This window comes from Adiantum capillus-veneris, chromosome 11 (genome assembly GCF_014529385.1).
Source record: "Adiantum capillus-veneris isolate H3 chromosome 11, ASM1452938v2, whole genome shotgun sequence".
Taxonomy (NCBI): Eukaryota; Viridiplantae; Streptophyta; class Polypodiopsida; order Polypodiales; family Pteridaceae; genus Adiantum; species Adiantum capillus-veneris.
Window position 1 is genome coordinate 59,716,909 of NC_140941.1, and position 22,373 is coordinate 59,739,281.

The 22,373-nt window shown below is 43.0% G+C and overlaps 1 protein-coding gene across 2 annotated transcripts; it reads right to left on the reverse strand.

Moving 5' to 3' along the window:
• Positions 1–927: 927 nt before the first annotated feature.
• LOC147447304 (uncharacterized) lies at positions 928–7,314 on the reverse strand. 2 transcript variants are annotated; one of them, XM_086523138.1, is made up of 4 exons: positions 5,933–7,312; positions 5,598–5,804; positions 4,372–4,602; positions 928–1,412 (listed from the first exon to the last, which is right to left on the reverse strand). In XM_086523138.1, the coding sequence occupies exons 1-4, from the start codon at positions 6,998–7,000 to the stop codon at positions 1,311–1,313; spliced, it is 1,608 nt and encodes a 535-aa protein (XP_086379264.1). In that variant the 5' UTR covers positions 7,001–7,312; the 3' UTR covers positions 928–1,310. The 2 variants fall into 2 exon arrangements, with proteins under 2 accessions (XP_086379264.1, XP_086379265.1); XM_086523139.1 differs by lacking the exon at positions 4,372–4,602 and having other exon boundaries at positions 5,933–7,314.
• Between the last annotated feature and the right edge of the window lie 15,059 nt (positions 7,315–22,373).

The window sequence follows — 22,373 nt, forward strand, 5'->3', positions numbered from 1 at the left end:
ACCACTGGGATGCCACCATGAGTGTCCATCTGCCGCACCACACCCATGTCCACAAAAAGTCAACCAAAGTCCACCACAAAAACAACAAACTGGACCAACAAATCAAGATCCACCAACCTACGACAATGCCACAAGACTACACCAATCTGGCTTTGAAGGGAACAACCCAATCAAAAGGGGGTCAAAGAGTAAACGAGGGGAATCCCACCATGCATGGAGGACAGCCACCCCGTCCATGAATGTCCACCTAGTCATACCACAAGAGCCATCTTGAGCCGACGAGAACCAAGAGAAGAGTCTTTGCAACAAGAGTCTGCCCTTCCATGTCACGCCAACCAACACAACACCAACACGAACAAAACTCAAGAGAGATCGGCCATGCGCCGAAAACCACCACCAAGGGCCCTTCTACCAAATTTGCCAAACCTTGCATCGTGTGATGAAGCTCACCCATGGCAAAGAGCATCATAGGAAATGGAGAAGAGCCCCACTTCCCCATGGTAAATTCCCGCACCGTCCTTGTCCTTACTACCCCGAAAAAAGAGCCTGCCCCACCTGCTTGTCGACAAATGCAAAAGGTTTTCCTCTGAGGGTGCTTTGACAGAAAGGGAAGAGGAAGCCCATAGCTGCTCTACCAAGGTCCCTCCCCCGAGATGTCCCCAACAGTAGGGCCATGCACCACCCCTACTCCCCATCCCGTTTAGCAAACCACCGGCTAGGGTTTCATATCCTCAACACAAAAAGCATTCTATCTAGCTATATTTAGCAAGGAATAAAAGGATGTGATCAACACAAAAACCAAAAGGGTACAAGGTATGACTATGTTTTTTGCTACCTAATTTACATCACCACACATGTATAGTTTCAAAATAAACTAGAAGATTTTACTACAAAGAGATCATCACCGTATCTTTGAAGCTCACAATAGAAGGTCTGCACTTGTAATTCTCATGGAGCAATGCTGCAGAGATTCTGCCGATTTCAATAATGCATTTAGCAACAAATCAAATTACACCTCAACTTCCAACCTTTGCAATTTATTTGCTAATTCCCTCATCACCATCACTAAATAGCTTTTCTACAATTTCAGCAATTAGCACACAAGTTATGTACATTGTTCTTGAAATCATGTGGATGATACTACCACTTCCAAGAGACCGAAAGTGACCAACTTTTGCTTGTGACCAACTTCGCGTCACAAGCGAAATTTAATCTTTGCTTTGCTCTTCACCTGTGTCCCGCAACTACACACCATCTCTGCAACAAGCATAAGATGTCCCAAAGCTTCAAAGCGAGCTTGAACGTTGTGATTAATAATGTCCCTTTCTTGATGGTCTTCTTAGCTCTTTGACAATAACGCCCTCTATTTTTTCTTGAAGGTCAACTCCTTCGACACATGAGAGGTTGGTAGCCTACAACATTCGGAAAAAATAATCAGGGGTCATAGAGCGAATACTTTGGCAAGCATACAAAATACAACATCACATGTTGACAATGGGGGTGCAACTACTACCACTACCACAAGAATCTTTAAATAGATTAATGTTTTCACTTTACCATGTACAAAACTATATTCCTTCTATCACCATCCTTAAGAGTAAGTTGACTCAGACAAATCTGAATCGTGTGGTAACAAGATAGGCTTGTCTATTAAATGGCACTCAATTATCCAAATCAAGCTTTGGGATATACCTTTTGGCCTTTCTAAAACACAATGTACCATCACAATACATAAGAAAACTCTCTACTTTTTTTCTTTTTTGGAATTCAAGGCAAAACGAATCACAATCAGCAAAGGAAATGCTACATATAACAACACAACTCAAACATAGAATACTGAAAAGATGCTCCTTGGCTAAGCACATCACAAAACAGTGATCTTAAATTCTTGTAAGGTTTGTTTTTGTGTGTGCGCACGTGTGTGTGTGTGTGTGTGTGTGTGTTTAAACATATGTACATAAAAACACACACATGAGAAAGCTCGCCCGCGCATGCTCGTTGAAAGCAATGGGAGAAGGGTTTCTTTTGTAATAAACCCGCCGTCGTGTAAATTCGGGTCAGCTTTAGTAAATTCAAGCAAATTGGTTAATTCGGGGGGCGCCGCGAGATCAACGGCCCACGATGCCCGTGCTCCCCAAAAAAGGCGTGAGCCATTGATCCCATCCAGCCCATGCCCGTGTGAGATAGTGCGCGCGGGGGGGGGGAGGGGGGGCGGGGGGGGGTTTCTCAACACTATCTCCCACCAGGTCTTGAATGAACCCCAGGCCACTACGAGTACTCCTGCATGGGCCCTCTAGTGCTCTTGCATAGGCCCTCTTCAGGTGTCTTTGAAGTCCCCTCTAATGTGCAAGTAGCTGCCCCATACCCTCTCCAATAGGCAACTGCAATAGTTTTTTCTTGAAAGGTCCTTCGGTCATCCCCCACAAATCGTGAAAATTCGACTTTTCCAAGCTGCCTCCAATAAGATGGAAGATCTTGCCTAATCTTCTTCGCATTATAAGCAAGTTTCAATGTTATTACCGATTGCTGGCTGGTTTATGGGGCTCTAGTTCTCTGTTTTGCAGGCCCTCCATAAAGCGTAGCAAGCCCTATTTATTTGATGGGCTATGGGGGAGCGCACTCTTAGGTAGGATTCACACGCAAACCACAGTAGAGTTTAGGAGTCGTCCCCCTTCATTGTCCTATAGCAAAAACGAGGCCCGACGCCGCCCAAGTGGTCCCAAATCTGCCAATTTTGGCAAAGTTGGGTTAAAAACTCTACCACTCTCTCTCTCCTTCTCCCTCTTGCTTGACTCCTTCATGAGCAGCTGCCAATATATTTCATCACTCAAAAAGCTGCTACAACAGCATGCGAATACTTTTTTTTTGTATTGGTTAAATAAAGGGTGAAAAGAGATACAATGCACCCTCAGGAAGGGGGTGAGTAAACCCCATTACATAAGAGTTACAAAGACGTAGCCTCTTTCATCTTGAGACTAGAAGGGTTGAAAAACTGAGGCACTATTTTACTCCTTTGTTGCCATCTACAACATCTTTGTAAGGAAGAGACAGTTTCATTTTGAAGGACATCCCTAACTTGTCTACACAGATGAATAGCTACGCATGGAAGATCTCGTTCGAGAAGGGACAATAGGAGGGGCAATAGGATGTTGAAAGACAGAAGCATTTCTTCTCAGACATGTGAACTACAGAATATGTCCTCTCCATACAGGGGCATCCATCCCGTTGCAATTTCTCAACAGTAGGTCTTTAATATCCAATGGTTTTAAGCTTATCAGAGAGAGAGAACATTGAGGATAAGCTGTAACACATCCGAATACTTTCTAATTAATCTCAACCATAGGCTCAACAACCCTATGTCATGTAGAGACGGAGGTAGTAGTACTTTTCCCAAAAAAAAAAAGGCTGGCAAAAAACAACTGGATGGACAGTGCATTCATTCGGAGGATCACTATACTTATTACTTATATATGTCAAAGACTATTAAATACTGCCACTTGTGGTACATGCCCCAATAAGGAAGCCAATACATTAAAGCAGGGGATGGTACGAAGTTGCAAGGTTCCCCGGGGCACGCTATGACCCTCCGTGAGTGCGGCGGAGCTTGAGGCTACGTGGGGCTAGGGACCCGGAACGCAAGACCCGCGAAACGCAACACGGCCGTCGACCCATGGAACGCAACCACGCCCGAGCCGGGCCCCCGTGAAGGCAACTCGACCCGAGCCGGTCCTGTCCGAGGCTCGAGGCTCGAACTCGAAATAGTTGAGCTGATGGAAAGTTGTTGCAGCCCACTCTCTCTTAATGTATAGGCCTACGGGAAAGTCTGAAAATTTCCGATCTCTCGTTTGCCTCGACCCTCTACCTACTTGGGGCCACAACATGAAAGATGGCGGAGCTTGAACCCTGGTCCGTGAGATAGATCTAGAGAGAGAGGAGAGGGAGGAGGGGGGTGGGTGGGTGTGTGTGTGTGTGTGTGTGTGTGAGAGAGAGAGAGAGAGAGAGAGAGAGAGAGAGAGAATACAATGTGAATGTGTGTGAGGCGGGAAGTGGGCGTATTGAGAGTTCAGGAATTCGTCGACGGCCCAGAAAATAGCGCGTGTATGAGAGAGAGAGAGAGAGAGAGAGAGAGAGAGTGTGTGTGTGTGTGAGAGAGAGAGAGAGAGGATTCACTACTGACCATGCCAATTTCCAATCTGCCTCGACAACCAGAAGAGACTCATTGGCAAAGAGGGAGGGAGGGGGAGAGAGAGAGAGAGAGAGAGAGGGGGGGATGAACCCCAGCTAAAACTTGAATGCTTCACAGCAGGGCCCACCCCACTTCACTGTCATTACTACACACATACATAGAACGATTATCTGGTGTCCACTCACCTTGGCATGAATGCAGTGGAAGCTGCTGTCCCCAGATGTGGCTAGAGTGGCATTCGACACCTCAATGCGGAATTTCTGAAGTAGCAACAGCACCCCTGACCACACTCCTCTGCGGTGAGGCGTGTTGAGCGTGACGAAAACATCCGCACCGCACATCCGCACCGTCACTTCCACCATTGCCACCCTCTCCCCATTCTGCAAGTTGCACCATCCACCTGCCCTATCTCCACCCTGCATTTATAACACAAGCGCTATTGGACAAATTCCTACAAGAGTTCTCACATTGTGACTTACCCCAACATCATGAGCTTCTACAAAGGAGGCACCCCATACCTAGCTAGGTGCAGTTGGGGGCAAGGGATCGCCAGCCCCATGGGCAGACCAATGGACCCTTGCCCCCAACCACACCTACCTAGGTACCCACCGGGCCGGCGATCCCCTGCTGCCAACAACACCTAGCTGGGTATGTGGTGCCTCCCAAGCAGAAGCTCGTGATCTTAAACAGCACATGCAAACAATATGAAAGAGCCCATTTTCCTACATGAGATACTGTCAAAATCTTCTTGTGAATTAAAGAGGGAGTGTACAATTGCACAAACCTGCAACAAGTTATATGAAATATATGCATACACAAAAGATTTGGCCCGACACACTAGCTAGCATTGCAAGGTAAGTACGTTGTACAATGGTCCACAAACACTCCGATGCGGCCAATATACATGCAAATTTGTACAAATCTTCATGCTCTGCCATCTTGACAAGCTAATTGCACTCTCAAAGGCTGCACCCTATAATAAATTTTATATATCAAGTGAGTTTCACACATACATACTTTCATGGATAGAATGACCGCTCTTTCTTAAAAACTGTACAGTTTTCTTCTTGATTCCAACAGAAATCCGCTTCTATACATGTATATTTGCGACTCCTTCCTTCTCCTGTACCCTAAAAAAATATTTGCACAAATCCCTATTCCACACAAATTCTATTCATCTCTCAGCCCTACCTCATTCAAGGATTAGGTTTTACTCCAATGCATTGAACATGAGCTCCTCAGTCATATAGTCGTATTCCACTAGGTCAATGACTGTATTTGCCTTTCACTCAAAAGGCGAACGCTCCGAGCTTATCTTTGGTTTATCCCATTGTTGCTATCTTTGTGAGTGTCCATGTGCCAGCAATAAGTGATAATTCAGTCCATTAGCCAGTTATCATAGACTAGTTACCTTCTCATCAGAGCTGCCACTGTCATTTGAGTTGACGTATGTGATGGTGCCTTCGACATCAGCAAGGCACAGCCGAGACTTCCCCTTTGCAGATAAGCCTAGCAACTCCATTATGTCTGCTTTTTTCCTCTCCAGCTCTTCGAGCGTGCCGCGCAGAGACTGGATGTAGGTGATTACCTCTGTCAAGACTGTGATCCGATCCGTGTGCTGCAAGACTCAAAAAAAGAGGAGATCAACCAAAATTATGCAAAAGACAAATCACCATGACTTTAACAGAAAATTCATGCTTGCAAAAGACACAGTAACACTTGAGTATTTGCAATATGTGCACTCACTTTGAGCTTGAGTTTGGGCACCAAGGACTGCAAGATGGAAAAGGATTCACGCATGCTCTTGCGCCGCTGCCTCTCCGACAAAATGTGCACCTCTCGCTGTGACATGCCTTCCTTCCTAATCTGTTTCAGACCACCTTCCCCATCTTTATCCTCTTGCAAGCTGGCTGTATCACAAGAACTAGTTGCCTCTGCCTTCACATGAGACAATTTTGCTCGCTTTGGTGAGGGTGCACCTAATGCTTGGCCACAATTGCTGTTGGGTCTCCTGATAATCCTTACATGGGACACACATGGTTTCAGGTCCTCATAGTAAGCAGAGTCATTGTCACCCTCATCCTCATCCTCATCATCATTGTCAGAGACATCCCAGCCATTACCACCATCACTAGTGACCTTGCTGCTAGATTCTTTCTCATTAGCAGCACCAGAGTCACTACTTTCCTTGATACATGCCTCTTTCTCAATAGTCACCTGCTTCGACCCGCTCTTGGTCGCGTTCACAAGGCTGACACTCACATCTTTCACATTACTCATTGAGCTTGCATTGAAAGAGCAGGGCTGCACTTCCAGTGCCTGAGAACTGTATTTGCTAACTGCACACACATTTGGCAAAGATGAGCGTGTAGCAAAGCTACAGTTTGGAACCGACGGGGAGTTCTTGAAGTTCGATGCGCTCTGCACGGGTGAAGGACTTTGCTGACGGGCACGGCGACGATAAGGCAGTGTGCCTGCCATGCCATCCGCCTTGGAGAAGTTATGAAGGGCAGAGGCGATATCGGAGAGCTTGAGAACAGAGCTGTACTCGGAAGCTTTGGACAAAATGGAGCTGTTTAGGGCAGAAGATGGGGAGGTGGGCATCTTCAGCTGAGGCTCAAATTCGTCCTCATCATCCTCCTCCTCTTCGTCCTCATATTCCTCTATACCTTCTGTGTTTATGAATCCATCAGTAAGCCATGCGAGGGCGGACGTGGGCATCGAATAAGGATCGAAGTCGGCAGGGTTTCCCCATTCAGGATTCTGGTCATTGAACCCTGGGGATAGGAGATCCAGGAAGGAGTCAGGCTCCATAGCTGAGCTGAGAGTGTGTGTGTGCGTGTGTGTGTGTGTGTGTGAGTGAGAGAGAGAAGAGATAAATTCCACAGTGCGACTTAACGTAGTGGAGAGAAGATGGTGCCACAAGGAGAGTGGTCACGCCAGGCTCAGTTATCAGTCTTCAGCTGAGCAGAATTGAGTGTGGATTTACCAAGTGAGGACACACACACTCAAAACATTAAAGCACAGACTGCATATACAGCTCGATACTTTAATTGAGCCGGTGTAACCGAAAGACACAGAAACCCACAGACGAGAGGGAGAGAGAGAGAGGGGGGGGGGGGCACTGGGCAGGGGTGCCTTCAGTCACCACTTGACACCAGTGACCGCAGAGTGTGTTGGGGGGGGTGGGGGGAGGGGGAGAGAGAGAGAGAGAGAGAGAGGGGGGGGGGGGGAGAGCGCCCAATTGCTCGTGTCTGGCTCTTCAGCGCTAGGTATATTTTATCGTGCTTTGGAATTAGCTTAGCTGCTGTTTTCATGGCAAAAACACGTACACTATTACGTGTGTGAGAGAGAGAGAGAGAGAGCGAGAGGCACCGAGGGTGTGTGCGCGTGTTTTCGGTAGTCGACCTCGTGTTCGGAACTTCGGGGGATCATTTTCAAGACGAGGAGGTCGTGTTTGGTTTGTGTGCGTACTATAGAGAGAGAAAGAGAGAGAGAGAGAGTGTGTAGTGTGAGAGTCGGAGACTGCACTCCACTGGAGAGCCTAGAGAGAGGCGGTAAACAGTGTAGTGAATCTGCGCAGAGTGCGCATGTCATGGTATGTTTAAGCCGAGCTGTCAGAGAGTGGACTGAGTAGAGAGAAGAAAAAGACAGTAAATAAAGAGGGAGTGAGCTCATCAGAGAATGGTGGATGAGGATCGATCATTGAAGCCTGGCTGGGACTGTTTCACGCAGGAAAGAGATTTATACACTGTGCAGTGGGAAAATTTTTCGGGGAATCTTCTGAGCGAGAGGGGGAGATAGTGCGACACTGTAGTGGTATGTACACCGTGACTGGTCTGTGAGCTGCCACTGATTATATACTCTGATCAGTGGCATGTGACTCTCTCTCCCAAAATGACGAGATGTCCCAGGCCAGGGTCCCACAGCCATGCCATGCAAACAACGAGGGTCGACTCGTCGAAGCACGTGTGTAGCAGACAGGCTGGACTCTGGAGTCAGATGACATCATTGTTCTGACTCGTGACTCGTGAGTCGTTCTGAACTTCTGAACTTTGTGCCATTGAGAGAGATGGAGACTAGGAGAGCACTTTTTTTGGTGGAAAATTCCCAAAATACACCTCAATTATTTTTTTTTAAAGGAAAGTTACCACAATACCCCTTTAATTTGTGGAAATTCCCAAAACACCCCTCAAATTTCAAAAATTCCCAAAATAGCCCCGATATTTTGTCGTGAATTCCCATTTTCAAAAATTCCCAAAATACCCTTGGTTGTGAGAATAAATTTCTCAAAAATAAAATTATTTGCTCTCAACCTATGGGTTGTGGGTTCAAATCCCCCGTTGGGTCACACTCTAGAGGGACACCTTGTGCTCACCTGGTGTTCACGTTGCTAGGGCTCTTGCCCTTGGACACTCGAGTGCATCCTCCTCCTGGGGTGGGTCACCCGAGGAGGAGGTTCCTAGCTGGTTGCTACGAGTTCTCTCCGTCGTTCCCAGCATGTGGTGCATCAATTAGGTGGCCATGGTGATGCCTACGCGTGGCTCTTGCCCGATGGTACACGGCCCTTGCCCGACCATGTAACATGGCTAATATTTGGAAGGGATAAGCACCTCCCCCTGTGGGCCCTATGGTGTGTCGAAAAAAAAATTAAAAAAAAATTATTTGTAGGTCTTCACAAGAAGAGTGATTGCCTATCGTACAAGATGCTAAAAGTACAATTTGAGTTTGTTATGTAGGCTTCGGAGACAGGGCCAAAAATTGCAACCCTTCCCTGGCTGCTTTCCCTGCACACGCCGGGCAAATTTATAATAGCCCTTCCTAAGGAAGGCCATGTTGTTCGACTGGCAAATTTATAATAGCCCTTCCTAAGGAAGAACATGTTGTTCGACTAGCCCTGCCCCAAGGAAGGGCATATTTTTGCAAGGCCTTCCTAGGGAAGGGCAACCTCTCAAAGTGCCCTGCAAAGATTAATCATGCGAATGCTTGGGATTGGGACTTTTGGACTTGTACCTAGAGGATGTTCTATGGACTTTGAGAGTCACTAATGTATGGAGTCTGATTTTGAAGGTTATTCAAGCATGCATTGCCATGCACCTTTCAAAAAGTTAAGGTAACTTTTTAATATAGGTAATTTCAGGTAAGCTTTTTAATATAGGGAATTTTAATGTGTTGGGCAGACTATAGAGGAGACGAAGTGCGAAGATTGAAGTTTAAAGTTTGAACTTGAGAGTTGAAAGTTCAATCGCTCGTGAGTTTTCTAGTGAGGGCATCGGGCTTGAGTGACGAGTCTCGTCACTCGTCTCTCTCATCCACCAACTGCTAACACAGAGCTTCTATATCCAAGTTCCAATTGAGATGAGGAGGTTTGCGGGATGCCATGTAATCAAGGCTAGTGGGTTGGAAAAAGAGAGAAATAAGTACACTAGAGATTAACTCAAAGCATCGCTGAATAATGCCTTATTGAAGGAAATTACGGAGAGAGTATTCACAAATCATGATTCACATAGTGCTAGCCTCTTGGTTTGCTAGGCATGCTCCCAAAGCCTATTTATACAAACCCATACTTATCACTTCATCATGTTTAAGATGGCACCATGTCAGATGATTAGGATGCTACAATTTACGTATATAATGTTATAAGGATCTTATTGTTTGTCATTGGTGATTCTTAGGAGACGAGAACGACTTAGAGGGAACTTAGAAGTTGGAAGTTTGAAGAGATGTCTACCCTAGCTTCACAGAGAGAATAGCGATAGCGGTAACTTCATGAGCTCAACAATGGAAGGTCTGTAACTCGAGGGGAGACTCTTCATTGTTACAATTCTAGCAAAGGGTACATCCAACAAATTCCAAGATGTATGATGTTGTCAACGCAGCTCTATTACAAGACATTTCAAGTTCCAAATATTTGCATGTTCCATTTATAGCTTACTACTTCTCTTACTCATTGTGTATCTTGTAGGAAATGATTTTTAGTACTGATGTGCAATGTTTTCAAAGTGTACCCTTTCTCATTGTACTTTAGAACTTTCTTTACAAGTTACAATTGTTCGAAAACACATGTGAAAAAACTGGATTTTGGTAAAGATTTGATCGGAAGGGTAGGGAAAATTTTCCCTTCAGTTTGAAGGTCGAAAATGTCAAACAACCCTTCCCATGGGACGGGCACTCTTGAAAATTTTTCTTCCCTAGGATGGGTAAGGGTGCCCTACAATTTTCAGGCCTGTTTGGAAATGAATTGCTTCGTCATTTTTAGACATGATTGCCTTTTTTCCGATGGTAACTGGTGACAAATTACATGCTGAGCACTCAAAAACGGATCTCAATTGTCAAAAACGAATGAAGATTAGAAAATCTTGAACAATCCAACCAAAATAGATACAAGGGTATTTTGGGAATTTCCTGAAATTAGAGGGATATTTTGGTAATTCCCCAAAAAAAAACCCAAAATAGCCCCAATATTTTGTCATAAATTCTCAAAATGCATTTTAAATTTTCCAAATACCCTTGGTTGTGAGAGTAAATTCTCAAAAGATGAAAAATTATGTAGCTTTTCAAAGGGTGTGCACATGTTGAAGCGCATTGGTTCATTAGCTTACAAATTGGAATTGCCTTCTCATGTCAAAGTGCATCCTGTATTTCATGTGAGTTTATTGAAAAAGTATGTTCCTAACGTGCATCATGTTTTACAGGACAACTCTAAGTTGAAAGATGACGGAACATTGACAGTAGAACCAGACTTAATGCTAGATAGGCGTGTCAAACATTTGAGAAATAGAGACATTGTGGAAGTTTTGGTTAAGTGGTAGAACTATCCAGTAGAGGATGCATCATCGGTTGATCTTAGTGTTTTGCAAAGCGAATTTCCCTCCTTCCAACTCTGAGGACAGAGTTAATTTTGAAAAGGGGAGATTGTAACAGGACTTGATTTTGAGGTGTTTTAGTAATAAATTTTGTTTTTCTAGGAAGTTTTGGTCGTTTTAAAGTTAGTCCACTGTGTAGAAGGATGTGTGGATTGTTTTCGTCCAATAAATTTTTTTGATCCGGAAGGCACTTTCTGGGGCATTTTCGAAGGTGTTAACGTGGGATTTTGAAAAAGTGATGTATGAAGCGATTGAAGCTTGCGTTATAAGGAACAACTTTGGTTCTTTGAGTCTTTAGAGATTTTGATGTTTTGATGCTCGTTGAGGGCCAAAGATAAAGAAAAAAGTGGGATTTGCTGTTTTTGCATTGTTTTTGTAGAAAATGCTGTTTTGCAGGTTGATTTTCAGCAAATCAGAGCAGGCTATGGAAATTTTCCATCACATAGCCGTCGAAGAGCGCAGCGAGGGCAACAAGATTGTGTGAGACGGACTTGGGCTGTTTTGGCTCTGTTTGGGAGTTATGTTCAGTTGAAGACAGCTGAAAAATTTGTGGACTTTAAAAATAATAATAATAATAATAATAATAAAAGTTTCAAAAATCTAACCTTTACGGATCGCTTCGCGATCACGTTTTTACCTTGTTCTGGCAGGTATACTTGGCGCGCAAGTCGAGTCGACCGAATGCCAAAAATAGAAAAGCGGCTATTTTGAGAGGTCGCATGCTTTTGGAGGAAAAAAAAAATCAGAATAGAAGGACGGGTGGTGCGTTTTGGGGATCATTCACCGATCTCTCTTCTGCGAGTGCGAGTGCGAGTGCGAGTGCGAGTGCGAGTGAGACGCTCGCTGCATGCAAGCGAATTGAAGCTCGGGGGTGGTCGGGAGGTTCGAGCTCCGTACAACGGAGTGCACCCATATATTTTTCTCCTCTGTTGTATCAAACAGTATCAATACAAAGATTTATTCCTCTGTTTTTATTTTCTATCTCTATTATTCTGTTCCTGTGATACATGTACTCTGAGTGTAGTGCCGCCTGGAAATAAGGAAGTTGTCGCACTGACATTTTTGCTCACACAAGCTTCCTCTTTGCAAGGAAATCGTTCTCTCACCCTCAAGCTTCGCGCTAAAAATTCGAGCCGTAGCATCCAACTGTGTGCAAAGCCGTACTACTATGCATCTGCTGCCACGGCTTGCCACGTCAGGTTCTTCTCTCGCTGCATTTAGCTTTTCACTGCATTTGTGCACCTCTTCATAAGAAGACCAATTGTCTATCAATACAAGATACTAAAACTAGAATTTTTTTTGCCAGAGAAACGCTTGTGAATTATATTAGAAGGGGCTATAAATGACATCTTTCGAAGGCGTGGAAGCCTTGATTGGGTGAGTATACAAATTGAACTCGTGGGGGAAGTTACAAGGAAAAAGACGGATACAATTATTGAGGCAAGATGTTATCACCAATCCTTTTGGAAACAACAGAGAGATCGGCAAAACTAGAATTTGATCTGGTTATGTAGGCTTTGGAGATGAATGACTTCATTATTTTTAGACATAAATTTTTTTAAAAGTAATTTGTGACAAATTACATGCTAACTTCTAGGTGCTCAAAAACTCAAAAACAAATCTCCATTGTCAAAAAGGAATAGAGATTAGGGAATCGTGAACTATCCAACCAAAATAGATACAAGGGTATTTTGGGAATTTTCACAAAATTAGAGGGGTATTTTGATAATTTTTCTTTTCTCTTTTTGTTTTGAAGGGGAGGGCGGGGAGCGGGGGCGGAGGAGCCCAGACTCAAAAACACACTCAAAAAGACCAAAAATCCAACCATGAAAGCTTCACTTTGAAAAAGAGCAAACAACAACTCCAACACTCTTCTCATGTGTTTGAAGATTTGGTGTAGCCTCGCTCCCAATTGCATAGATGCAGTGCTCTTTTGCCCTAATAAAAACCCTAAATTAACGCTTCAATTCTTCATCGTAGCCGTTTCATGGAAGCTTTAGAACTTCACTGGAGACTCCCAAGTGATTATTTGAAGAGGAAAACCCTAATTGGTGGCTTCACAACCTCGAATATAGGATTGGAACAGTGAGGGCCGGCACTGGCCCACCATGGAAGAAGCCTATGTATCCTTTCAACACAGAGAAGCTCAAAGTGCTGATATTGTACTTCAAAAATGTTCCTTCCCTTCTCATATTCATGGGATCGTGAGTGATGTGGAATTTCGAGCCATTTTGTATCATTTTTTACCATTTCATGACCATTTTTAACCCAAAAAATGCGCTTTTTGGCCGATAATATGCTCAAACGAGCTAAGAAAAATACCTCAATTTGCACAAAAAAATCCCATTAGTCTCAAATCTCAACTTGAACCTCATTTTTCCACTTGGCAAGCACTCCGGATATGTGCATCACAGGATATGGCCTCTTCAAATGTTCCATAGGGGAATATCCATCCCTTTACAGTTGCCCAACAGTAGATCTTTAAAGTCCAAAGGCTTTAGGCTTATTTGTGGGAGAACTTTGTGTATAAGCTCGATGATGTCCCTGTTCTCTTGGCAGTTGAACCAAATGTGAGCACAATTTTCTATGGCCAACTTACATATGTTGCACACTCCATTACCCATACCAGCTTTGAGAGCTCTTTCAGCAGTCCACATGTCTTGATGAATTATGAGCCACATTAGAGTGCTTTGTTTATTAGCAATTGGATAGGCTCATAGACATTTGAACCTATAGGTCCATCGTTTACTGCTCCAATTGAGCTTCCAAATTCTATTAAGCTTTTGTTTGAGGGATTTCTCCACAATCCCTTTGGGTTTGAGTTGCTTGAACATATGAGAAACTATGAATGAGGCCTTGCTAGTAGTTTTCACTGCTTTGGCAGGTATCCTTAACTTTCCCATACATTGTCTGGCTCTTTGAAGACACCAAATGGCATCTATAGCTGAAATTGAGAAATCCCTTTGAAGATATTCAAGAGATTTAAGCTGCCCATTCTCCTCCACATCCTTCCAATGTCTGATTTGAATCTTGTAACACTACCTTCCTACTGACTCCAGCTTTGGCCTTACATGCAAAAGATCCAAACCAAAAGGAATCGAGTAGAAAGGATATATGGTTAGCTAAAAACTCTTTGGTAGGTTTCTAGTTGGATCCAATAGAGTTTCAGGCATTCCACATTTTGCACACCAGCTTGGATCCATAAGGAACACATAGTTGAGGAGTAAGCAATACATCTCTGAGTTGGAGATTAGTCCATGCTTTGTATTTTTGTAGCTTAAATTTTGGCACATCTCTTTTGAGAAGCAATGCCAAATAGTCTTCTGAGTCTGATGCTCTACAAATCCATTTTATCGTCATTTTGATTGAAACATGGTAAAGATTGAGAATGCCAAGGCATCCTTTCTCTTTTGGAAGGTAGCAGATGTCCCAAGGAACTTTAGAGATATTTGGATGATCCATTTCCCCTCCCGATAGAAAAGATCTTGCCATTGTAAACGCCTAATTCAGTTGGACACCAACAAGATAAGAAATAAATTAAGGAGGGAAGCAAATAGTGAGAATAAATGCCCTCGATGAGACAGAAGACTGGTGGAACTTCCATTTGCTGATTTTAAGACTCCCATCGGCCCATTGGGATGTCCAAGGGTCTGAAGGCATGTCCATCTCTAATTTCCTTGCATCCAGCTTTAGTAATGACTTGTGGGATATGCTCCTTGGAGGCCTTGTAACCAGTGTTAGTTTGATTAATTACAGAGACACTAGTCATACAGAAGGTGTCCAAGCAATTCCAGAAGAATTCCACTGTCTCTCTATCATTGAACATCAGAGAATTAGTATCATCAGTAAATTGTTGAAGCGCTAAATCTTTAGTAACTCCCGAAACTTTAATCCCTTTCATCAGTCCTTTTTCTAGTGCACCATATACCGACCAGCCCAGAGAGTTAGAGCAGATAGGATATAAGACGGGGTCTATTGACATCCCTGTCTTGTGGATCTTTTCAATGGGAAGGCCTCAGAGAGATCACCATTGATAGATACTCTTGCATAAGCATTTCCAAAAAGAATCTGAATAAATTTAATAAAACTTTTGCCAAAACCAATATCATGCAAAGATTGAAAAATGAAATCCCATTCCATCATGTCATATGCCTTATCAAAGTCAATTTTGAAAAAGACGAAGTCCTTCTCAATGTTTTGCATAAAGTCTATGGCCTCCCACAAAGTGATTATGGCATCCAAAATAAATCTTTCCTTTATGAAGCCCTTTTGTGCTGCTAATATTATTTGATGCATGAGAGGACTCATCCTTCTAGCTAAAGACAAGAAAAAAATTTACACAAAAGTCAAATAGGAGATTGGCCTCTAGTTCCCTAGGTCCTCATTAGTACCCCTTTCATGGTTACCTTTGTCTTGGGTATTAGGGATAGAAAAGTCCTTAGAATCAGAGAAGGAGGGGGGCAAATCTCCTGTCTCATTCAAGGGACTATCTAGAGGGGCGGGGAGGTTCTATACAGGCTCTCGAATTGGATCTTGAGAAGGGATAGGAACCTGGGGTGCAGTCATCTTCTCATCACCTTCCATAGGGTTGATGTCCTAGTTCTCATTGTTCTCCTCTGGTTCTTGAATGTCATAGCTGAAAGGGTCAAAAACATCCACCAAAAGAGGACTAAAACTGTTTTTTGTTTCTAGAAAAAGATGGTCTAGAGTTTTTGTTGTTTTTAAAGCTGCTTCTCTTAGGGACAGGTTGAGATTCCTTTCTTTCTTGATGAGGTTTAGGATCTTATGGAGGTTGAGGTTTAAGATCAAGGCATTCCTTAATGAAGTCTCGTTGCTTGAAATAGTGAAAGCAAGCATTTGGAAGATTCTTGTACGCCACTAGTTGCATATGTAACATATTACCCTCCGAATCCTTGATAGGAATATTGACGATTTGAAGAGCATCATGTGCATCCTCACAAAAAATAAATAATAACTATATTGGGAGGTATTGTAGCATGGGTTACCTTGATGATTCTGTTCTCTCAAATCTAAGTCATATAAGCTTTTAGAGCTTCAAGTGATGGCCTTACATCATGAAGCAGCCTTATGGTCACTCTGCCTTGCAGTTAGGAGTACCAAATATCCAACTCTTTGGTAGGGATAATAGCCTCGACTTCTTTTGATGTACTTTCAAATTCTTCGTCTTGGCCAAATTTGTCTTCGGATGCTCTGTCATGAGCTTGATTAACGTGATTGACAAGAAGAGGCACAATACCCCCATTTTCACCTAGATTGGGTTCCATCAGTCAAAAACCCATGCCTCCTCCCAGCTGCTTTGAGAAATCTCTAATGTGACTGATTTCTGTTGTGGAAAATCCTACATTGAGCATGATCTGAGGTGTATGAACATGCATATGCTCATGAAATAGAGGGGTTTCATTGGCAGTCCTCTGCTCAACAATAGAAAATCCCCCATTAGTCAGGTTTCTTGGAGGCATACTGGCCATAGTAGCATAGGAGGGTGGGTGAGCTTGATGAAGAGCTCCACTATGAATCTGCATGATTGGTCTCACTAGGAGAAATGCAAGAGATGGGGGTTGCATTGGTTTCCCTGTTAGGAAATATGACGTAGCTAAGAAGATAATTGAGTAGATTACTTAATGGAGAGAGATAATTTTCACACACAAGAGATTATAGAGTAGAGAGAGAGAGAAAGAGAGTACACATGATATACGTGGTTCACCCAATGTGGGCTACGTCCACGAGAAAGCAGCCACTCAATGGCTTTAGTACTTCAAAACAAGAAGTAGATTACAAAGGGATTATACTCTTTTGGAGCTCCCGCCTTACTTTACTCTCACCACCTCACACCCACCTTGTTGCATCAACTTCACACTGTGAAATGTGTGTAGAAATGGCCTCCTTACAGGCCAAAAGGGCTACCCTCTCTCATGAGAGGTAGCCATGTGTAGCCGTCCTTGTGTAGATAAGTCCAAATCGGACCTTCCAATCCGCCCATGTGTGGCCGCCCTTGAGAAGAAAAATCCGCTTTTGAATTCGGCCACTGGCCACCACCGGCCATTGACTTCCGACCATCGGCCACCGGTCAATCGACCGATTGTTTCTGACCACTTTTCGGCCATCATCCCCGACCATAATATTCCGGGGAAAAGGAATATTCCATGGAGACTGATCTCCAAACCAAACATGTGACTGCTTTCCATCCTGACTTCTTATCCTTGAATGCCGATTGAAGATGAGCAAAAGCTCAACTTCTCCTTGTTGACCACCTTTGTAAACATGTCTGCAGGATTTTCACTTGTATGCACCTTTCCTAGCTTTAGTTGTCCCTCTTCCAAAAGAGTGCATATGAAGTGATATCTCACCTCAATGTGCTTTGTCCATGAATAAAAGGCTGAGTTCTTCGCAAGATGGATGGCGCTTTGGCTATCACTGTACAAGACACAATTCTCTTGTTTGAATCCAAGCTCTTCTAAGAATCTGTGAAGCCACAAGATTTCTTTGCTTACCTCCGTCATTGCTACATACTCTGCTTCCGTGGTAGAAAGTGAGACCACTTTCTGCAGCTTTGAAGCTCAGCTTACTACTGTGCCTCCAACCGTGAAGACATAGCCAGTAGTGCTCCTTCGAGTATCTTTGTCACGTGCCATATCTTCCGGCGAGTGATTTTTCTTCACGCACGATGGCTTGTCCTCATAATGGGGGCCTTACAAATGTGCGTTTTTACCACAAAAAATTACAAGGGGTAAATCAGGCTCCATACTTAACATTCCCAATAGGAAAAACTCCTTGAAAAAGGGGATTATCTGTTGTAGCAGAGGGTGTTGTTGGCGATCCCTGAGCTACTTGGCCCTGCACGCACAAGCCTATTGTGCAGTGCATCTTGGAGTTCCATAGATCTCACCCCCGTACCCTAGGGGGAGGGGAGAGAGAGGGAAAAGTAAGCTTGTGCACAGAGCGTGTGGTAGACAGGAAAGGGGAAAGTTCTTTGAAGAGCATGAGGGGGCATGCAAATCGTACAGAGAATTCACTCTACTCTTTGTACCCTAGGTACCTCTCCCAGTCTCCTATATGCCTTTGTCCTTGTAACTTTGTGCCATGTGATCAGCTCGCACGCCACGCCACGCGCACACATGCACACACACACACACACACACACACACACACAGAGTACTTTTTTTTTGGAAAATTACCAAAACACCCCTCAAATTTTAAAAATTCCCAAAATAGCCCCAATATTTTGTCATAAATTCTCAAAATGCCTAAATTTTCCAAAATACCCTTGGTTGTGAGAGTAAATTCTCCAAAAATGAAAAATTTTGTAGCTTTTCATAAGAAGACTGATTGTCTATCTATACAAGATACTAAAACTAAAAGACAATCAATACACGATACTAAAACTAGAATTTGAGCTGGTTATGTAGGCTTTGGAGATGAATGACTTCATTTTAAAGGACAGAATAGTCTTTTTATTTTTTATTTTTTTTAAAGGTGATTTGTGACAAATTACATGTTAACTTCTAAGCGCACAAAAACACATATTCATTGTCAAAAAGGAATAAAGATTAGGAATTGTGAACTATCCAACCAAAATAGATACAAGGGTATTTTGGGAATTTTCACAAATTAGAGGGGTATTTTAGTGCTTTTTTTTTTTTTTGGGGGGGGGGGGGGGGGGGGGACTCTGGACTCAAAAAGAGAAAAATTTCAGCCATGAAAGCTTCACTTTGAAAAAGAGCAAACAACAACTCAAAACTCTTCTCATGTGTCTGAAGATTTGGTGTAGCCTCGCTACCAACTGTTGCACACATGCAGTGCTCTTTTGCCCTAATAAAAACCCTAACTTAATGCTTCAATTCTTCATTGTAGCCATTTCGTGTAAGCTTCAAAACATCAGTTATGAAGCCCAAGTGATTATTTGAATAGAGGAAACCCTAATTGGTGGCCCCACAACCTTGAATACAGGGTTGAAACAGCATGGGCCTATACTAGCCCACCATGAAGAAGCATGTGTATCCTTTCACAAAGAAGCTCAACGTGCTGATATTGTACTTCAAAAATGTCCCTTCCCTGCTCATAGTCACGCAACGGTGAGTGATGTGGCATTTTGAGGCGTTTTGACCATTTTTAGTCCAAAATTGTCAAATTTTTCCCCGTAAAATGCTCAAATGGACTGAGAAAAATCCCTAAATTTGTGGAAAAATCCTTTAGTTTCAAATTTCAACTTGAACCTCATTTTTCCAATTGGCAAGCACTTTGGATATATCTTTTTTGCTTGCGCATGAAACTTGCTATTTTTGGTCGAGATCACCTGCATTCAACTTTCTAGACAAAACGAGCATGCCACTTTGAAACGCTTTGACATTTGTACATATCTAAACTAAATTGGGCATGTTTTAATGTGACAAAACACACCATAGTGCACTTCCAAGGCCTTACTGCCCCAATGAGGCATGCACAGAACTGCATTCGTGGAATCCATTTTCGCATATATCACACTATGTACATTATACCGCTTGGTCCTGCATAACAAAAGCATTAAGAGTAAGGTAGATATTTTTAGTTTCACATTATGCATGTGCCACGGCATAACAACGTTGAATTTTTTTTGCACCATTCCCCCGTCCCAAGATTCGTGCGCTTCAACCCGTGCCGTCGATCCCACCGTCTTGGGGCATTTATTAGTACCCCATGTCAAATAGTGCTTGCAGGGGGGGGGGGGGGGGGTCTATGACTAGGTTCAGACCACACGGTGGAATACTTGCACACAGGGGCATCATTCTTGCATGGTTGGAGTTGGTTGGTTGCAATGTGAGCTTCGCTTCCTCTCGGCACACACACAGGAGCATATCATAAACACACAAAGTTTATTGATTGGTTGTTGAGTATATACACAAGCTCAATTTATAGCTTTGAGCTATGCATATTTGTACAAGCAGGTGATGATGTCATAGGGATTTCCACATAGATTGCACATCAATTGATGATGTCACAGGGATTGCCTTGAAAGTAGATTGCACACTAGAATTCCACATAGACTAAATCACATGGTCTATCACATTTCAACAAATTGACGAAGCATTTACATGTAAGAAGGTGCTCACACACACACATCAAGTGCTACAAAACCCGCACCCTAACAACCCTCTTTATGTGGGTTTTGTCACACTAAATCACTCGCACTTTCTCCCCCAAACACCGTAGGGGTACCTTGAAAAAAATAAAAAAAAGGATGCACAAACTCCCCTAAACACAAAGTGAGATACACAAAATCCTCCCTTACAACAAAAAGGGTTGAGGAACACATGGCTAAAGTGCTTGCAATATATTAACTTAAACTTAGCTTAAACTGCTTAAACTAGACCAAACGATTCATCTTTCAATGTCAAAATTTAGCAACAACATTGATTTCATTTTCACAATTGTCTGTGTAGTGGTTGTTTTTCTTTATATTTGCCTTATGCTTGTTGTTGTTATCTTTGTATCTAGAATACTCGGATGAGTGATCGTTCTTGCCACAATGCTTGCAAGTGTTCACTTCATAACAATATTTTGAAATATAATTTGTATGGCCATAGTATTTGCACTTGAGGTTGCTTTTGTTTTTGTTGGAGCGATGGTTGGCAAATGCTCGTCTAATGTTGTGGTTGACTTTTATCTTCTTTTCAAAATCCTATGAAGAGATTCTGATGTCCTCAAGCGAGGGTATTGGATCCTTCTCTTTGCATATAATCATACTTTATCCATACACCGCATCCGGGAATACTGCTTTGAGAATTACTACCACTTGATCACCCTGATCTATAGTGCAGTGAGATGTATGTGAGTTGTGTGCAAACGCTTTTAAGTTTGTGAGGCTATATCTTTGTTGGGTTCTCTGTTTAGGTTGTAAAAGTCCATTTTTAGATATTTCTTTTTAGTGTTTGGCTTTAGCTCCAAAGTGTTTCTCTAGGGTGATCGAATCCTCATAAGAAGGTGTGCAACTATCTAAATACTACACAAAATTATTGCCGAGTGATGTAGGAGTATGCTTAAAGAAAATTAAGTAGCACTTTTCCTGATTTTGATTTCCTTTCTCTCCCCAAGTGGTTTGACCACATACCAAAATTGTTTTTTCATTAAATATCTTTTGGTCTTGGCTTGTCATGTGTGGAAGCCCTAGCCAATGAATTTATAGGCGCCCTTTTTCCCACCTATGTGTGAGGGGTGTGAGGAAGATCATACCCGATGTTTCAAATGGGTAGTGTCCAATACTCTACAAAAAATGAGACACCATGCTCAAAGATGGTCATACAAATCAAAATACAAGAAAATTTGAGAAGATGAGTTCTCGGTGTTTTCTTGGTGGATCTCTTAAAGCACTTTGAGGTGCAATTTGGAGGGCTCGATGGTAATTACCTAATGTCGAAAAGATGTGGCCTTATAGGGAAAGAGGGGTTTTCAATGGAGGTGGGTTAAGTGTAATCGTGGTGAGAAGAGAGGCTTCAAAGGCTTTATGTACACTAACTATAGATGATATAGTGTGTAGAGAAAGGTATGGGCCATAATTATTGTAGTGTGTAGAGAAAGGTATGGGCACCAATTATTGTAGAAAAGTTGCAAAAAACAACCAACAAGGCATTTTGAAATGCTTGTCAAAGTTGCTCTGCAACAAGGAGGGTGGGATTGAAGGCACTTTGAGATGTGCAAAGAGGGCTTGGTTCTGGGGCATTTCAAAATGATTGTTGGAGTTGCAGAACAAGGGAGGTGGGGTTGACATGTGTTTTAAGATGCCTGCTTGTGGTAAGTGTCGACGGAGGAGGTTGGTAGAGTCCAAGGTAGTGGTGCCAAGGAAACCATGTCTTGAGATGCCCCTAGTCGCTGGGATGCAACGACTTCTTGAGACACCTTAGTTGTGCAAGCAACTTGAGATGCTCATTAAGGTTGTATAGGCACAGAGCGATGTCCACATATCAGGCAGGTTGACAATGAGGATGCTCTGAGATGCACTTGTGGGTAGGTAGCACATGAGGCAGGTAGGGTAATACTAGTGGGGTGAGCACCATGAGTGAAGACAAGGAAGAGCTACTTGCTACCTTTGGTGCAACTTGAGAGCCTCCATGTAAAAAGATTCCTCCCTTTCTTAATTTGCTAAAGTAATCTTGTTATCTTGCTGACTTTGGAGGTTGAAACCCTCGGACTTTTCTCAAAAGCTAGAGTAGTTCCACACCTCTTTCTCCACACACACCCAAACTTGGAAAATAATTAGGAGGTCTTGAACTCCTCTATTATTAGAGATTAAGAGTTCTAATTAAAGAGAGCTTATTAGGCTAACTATT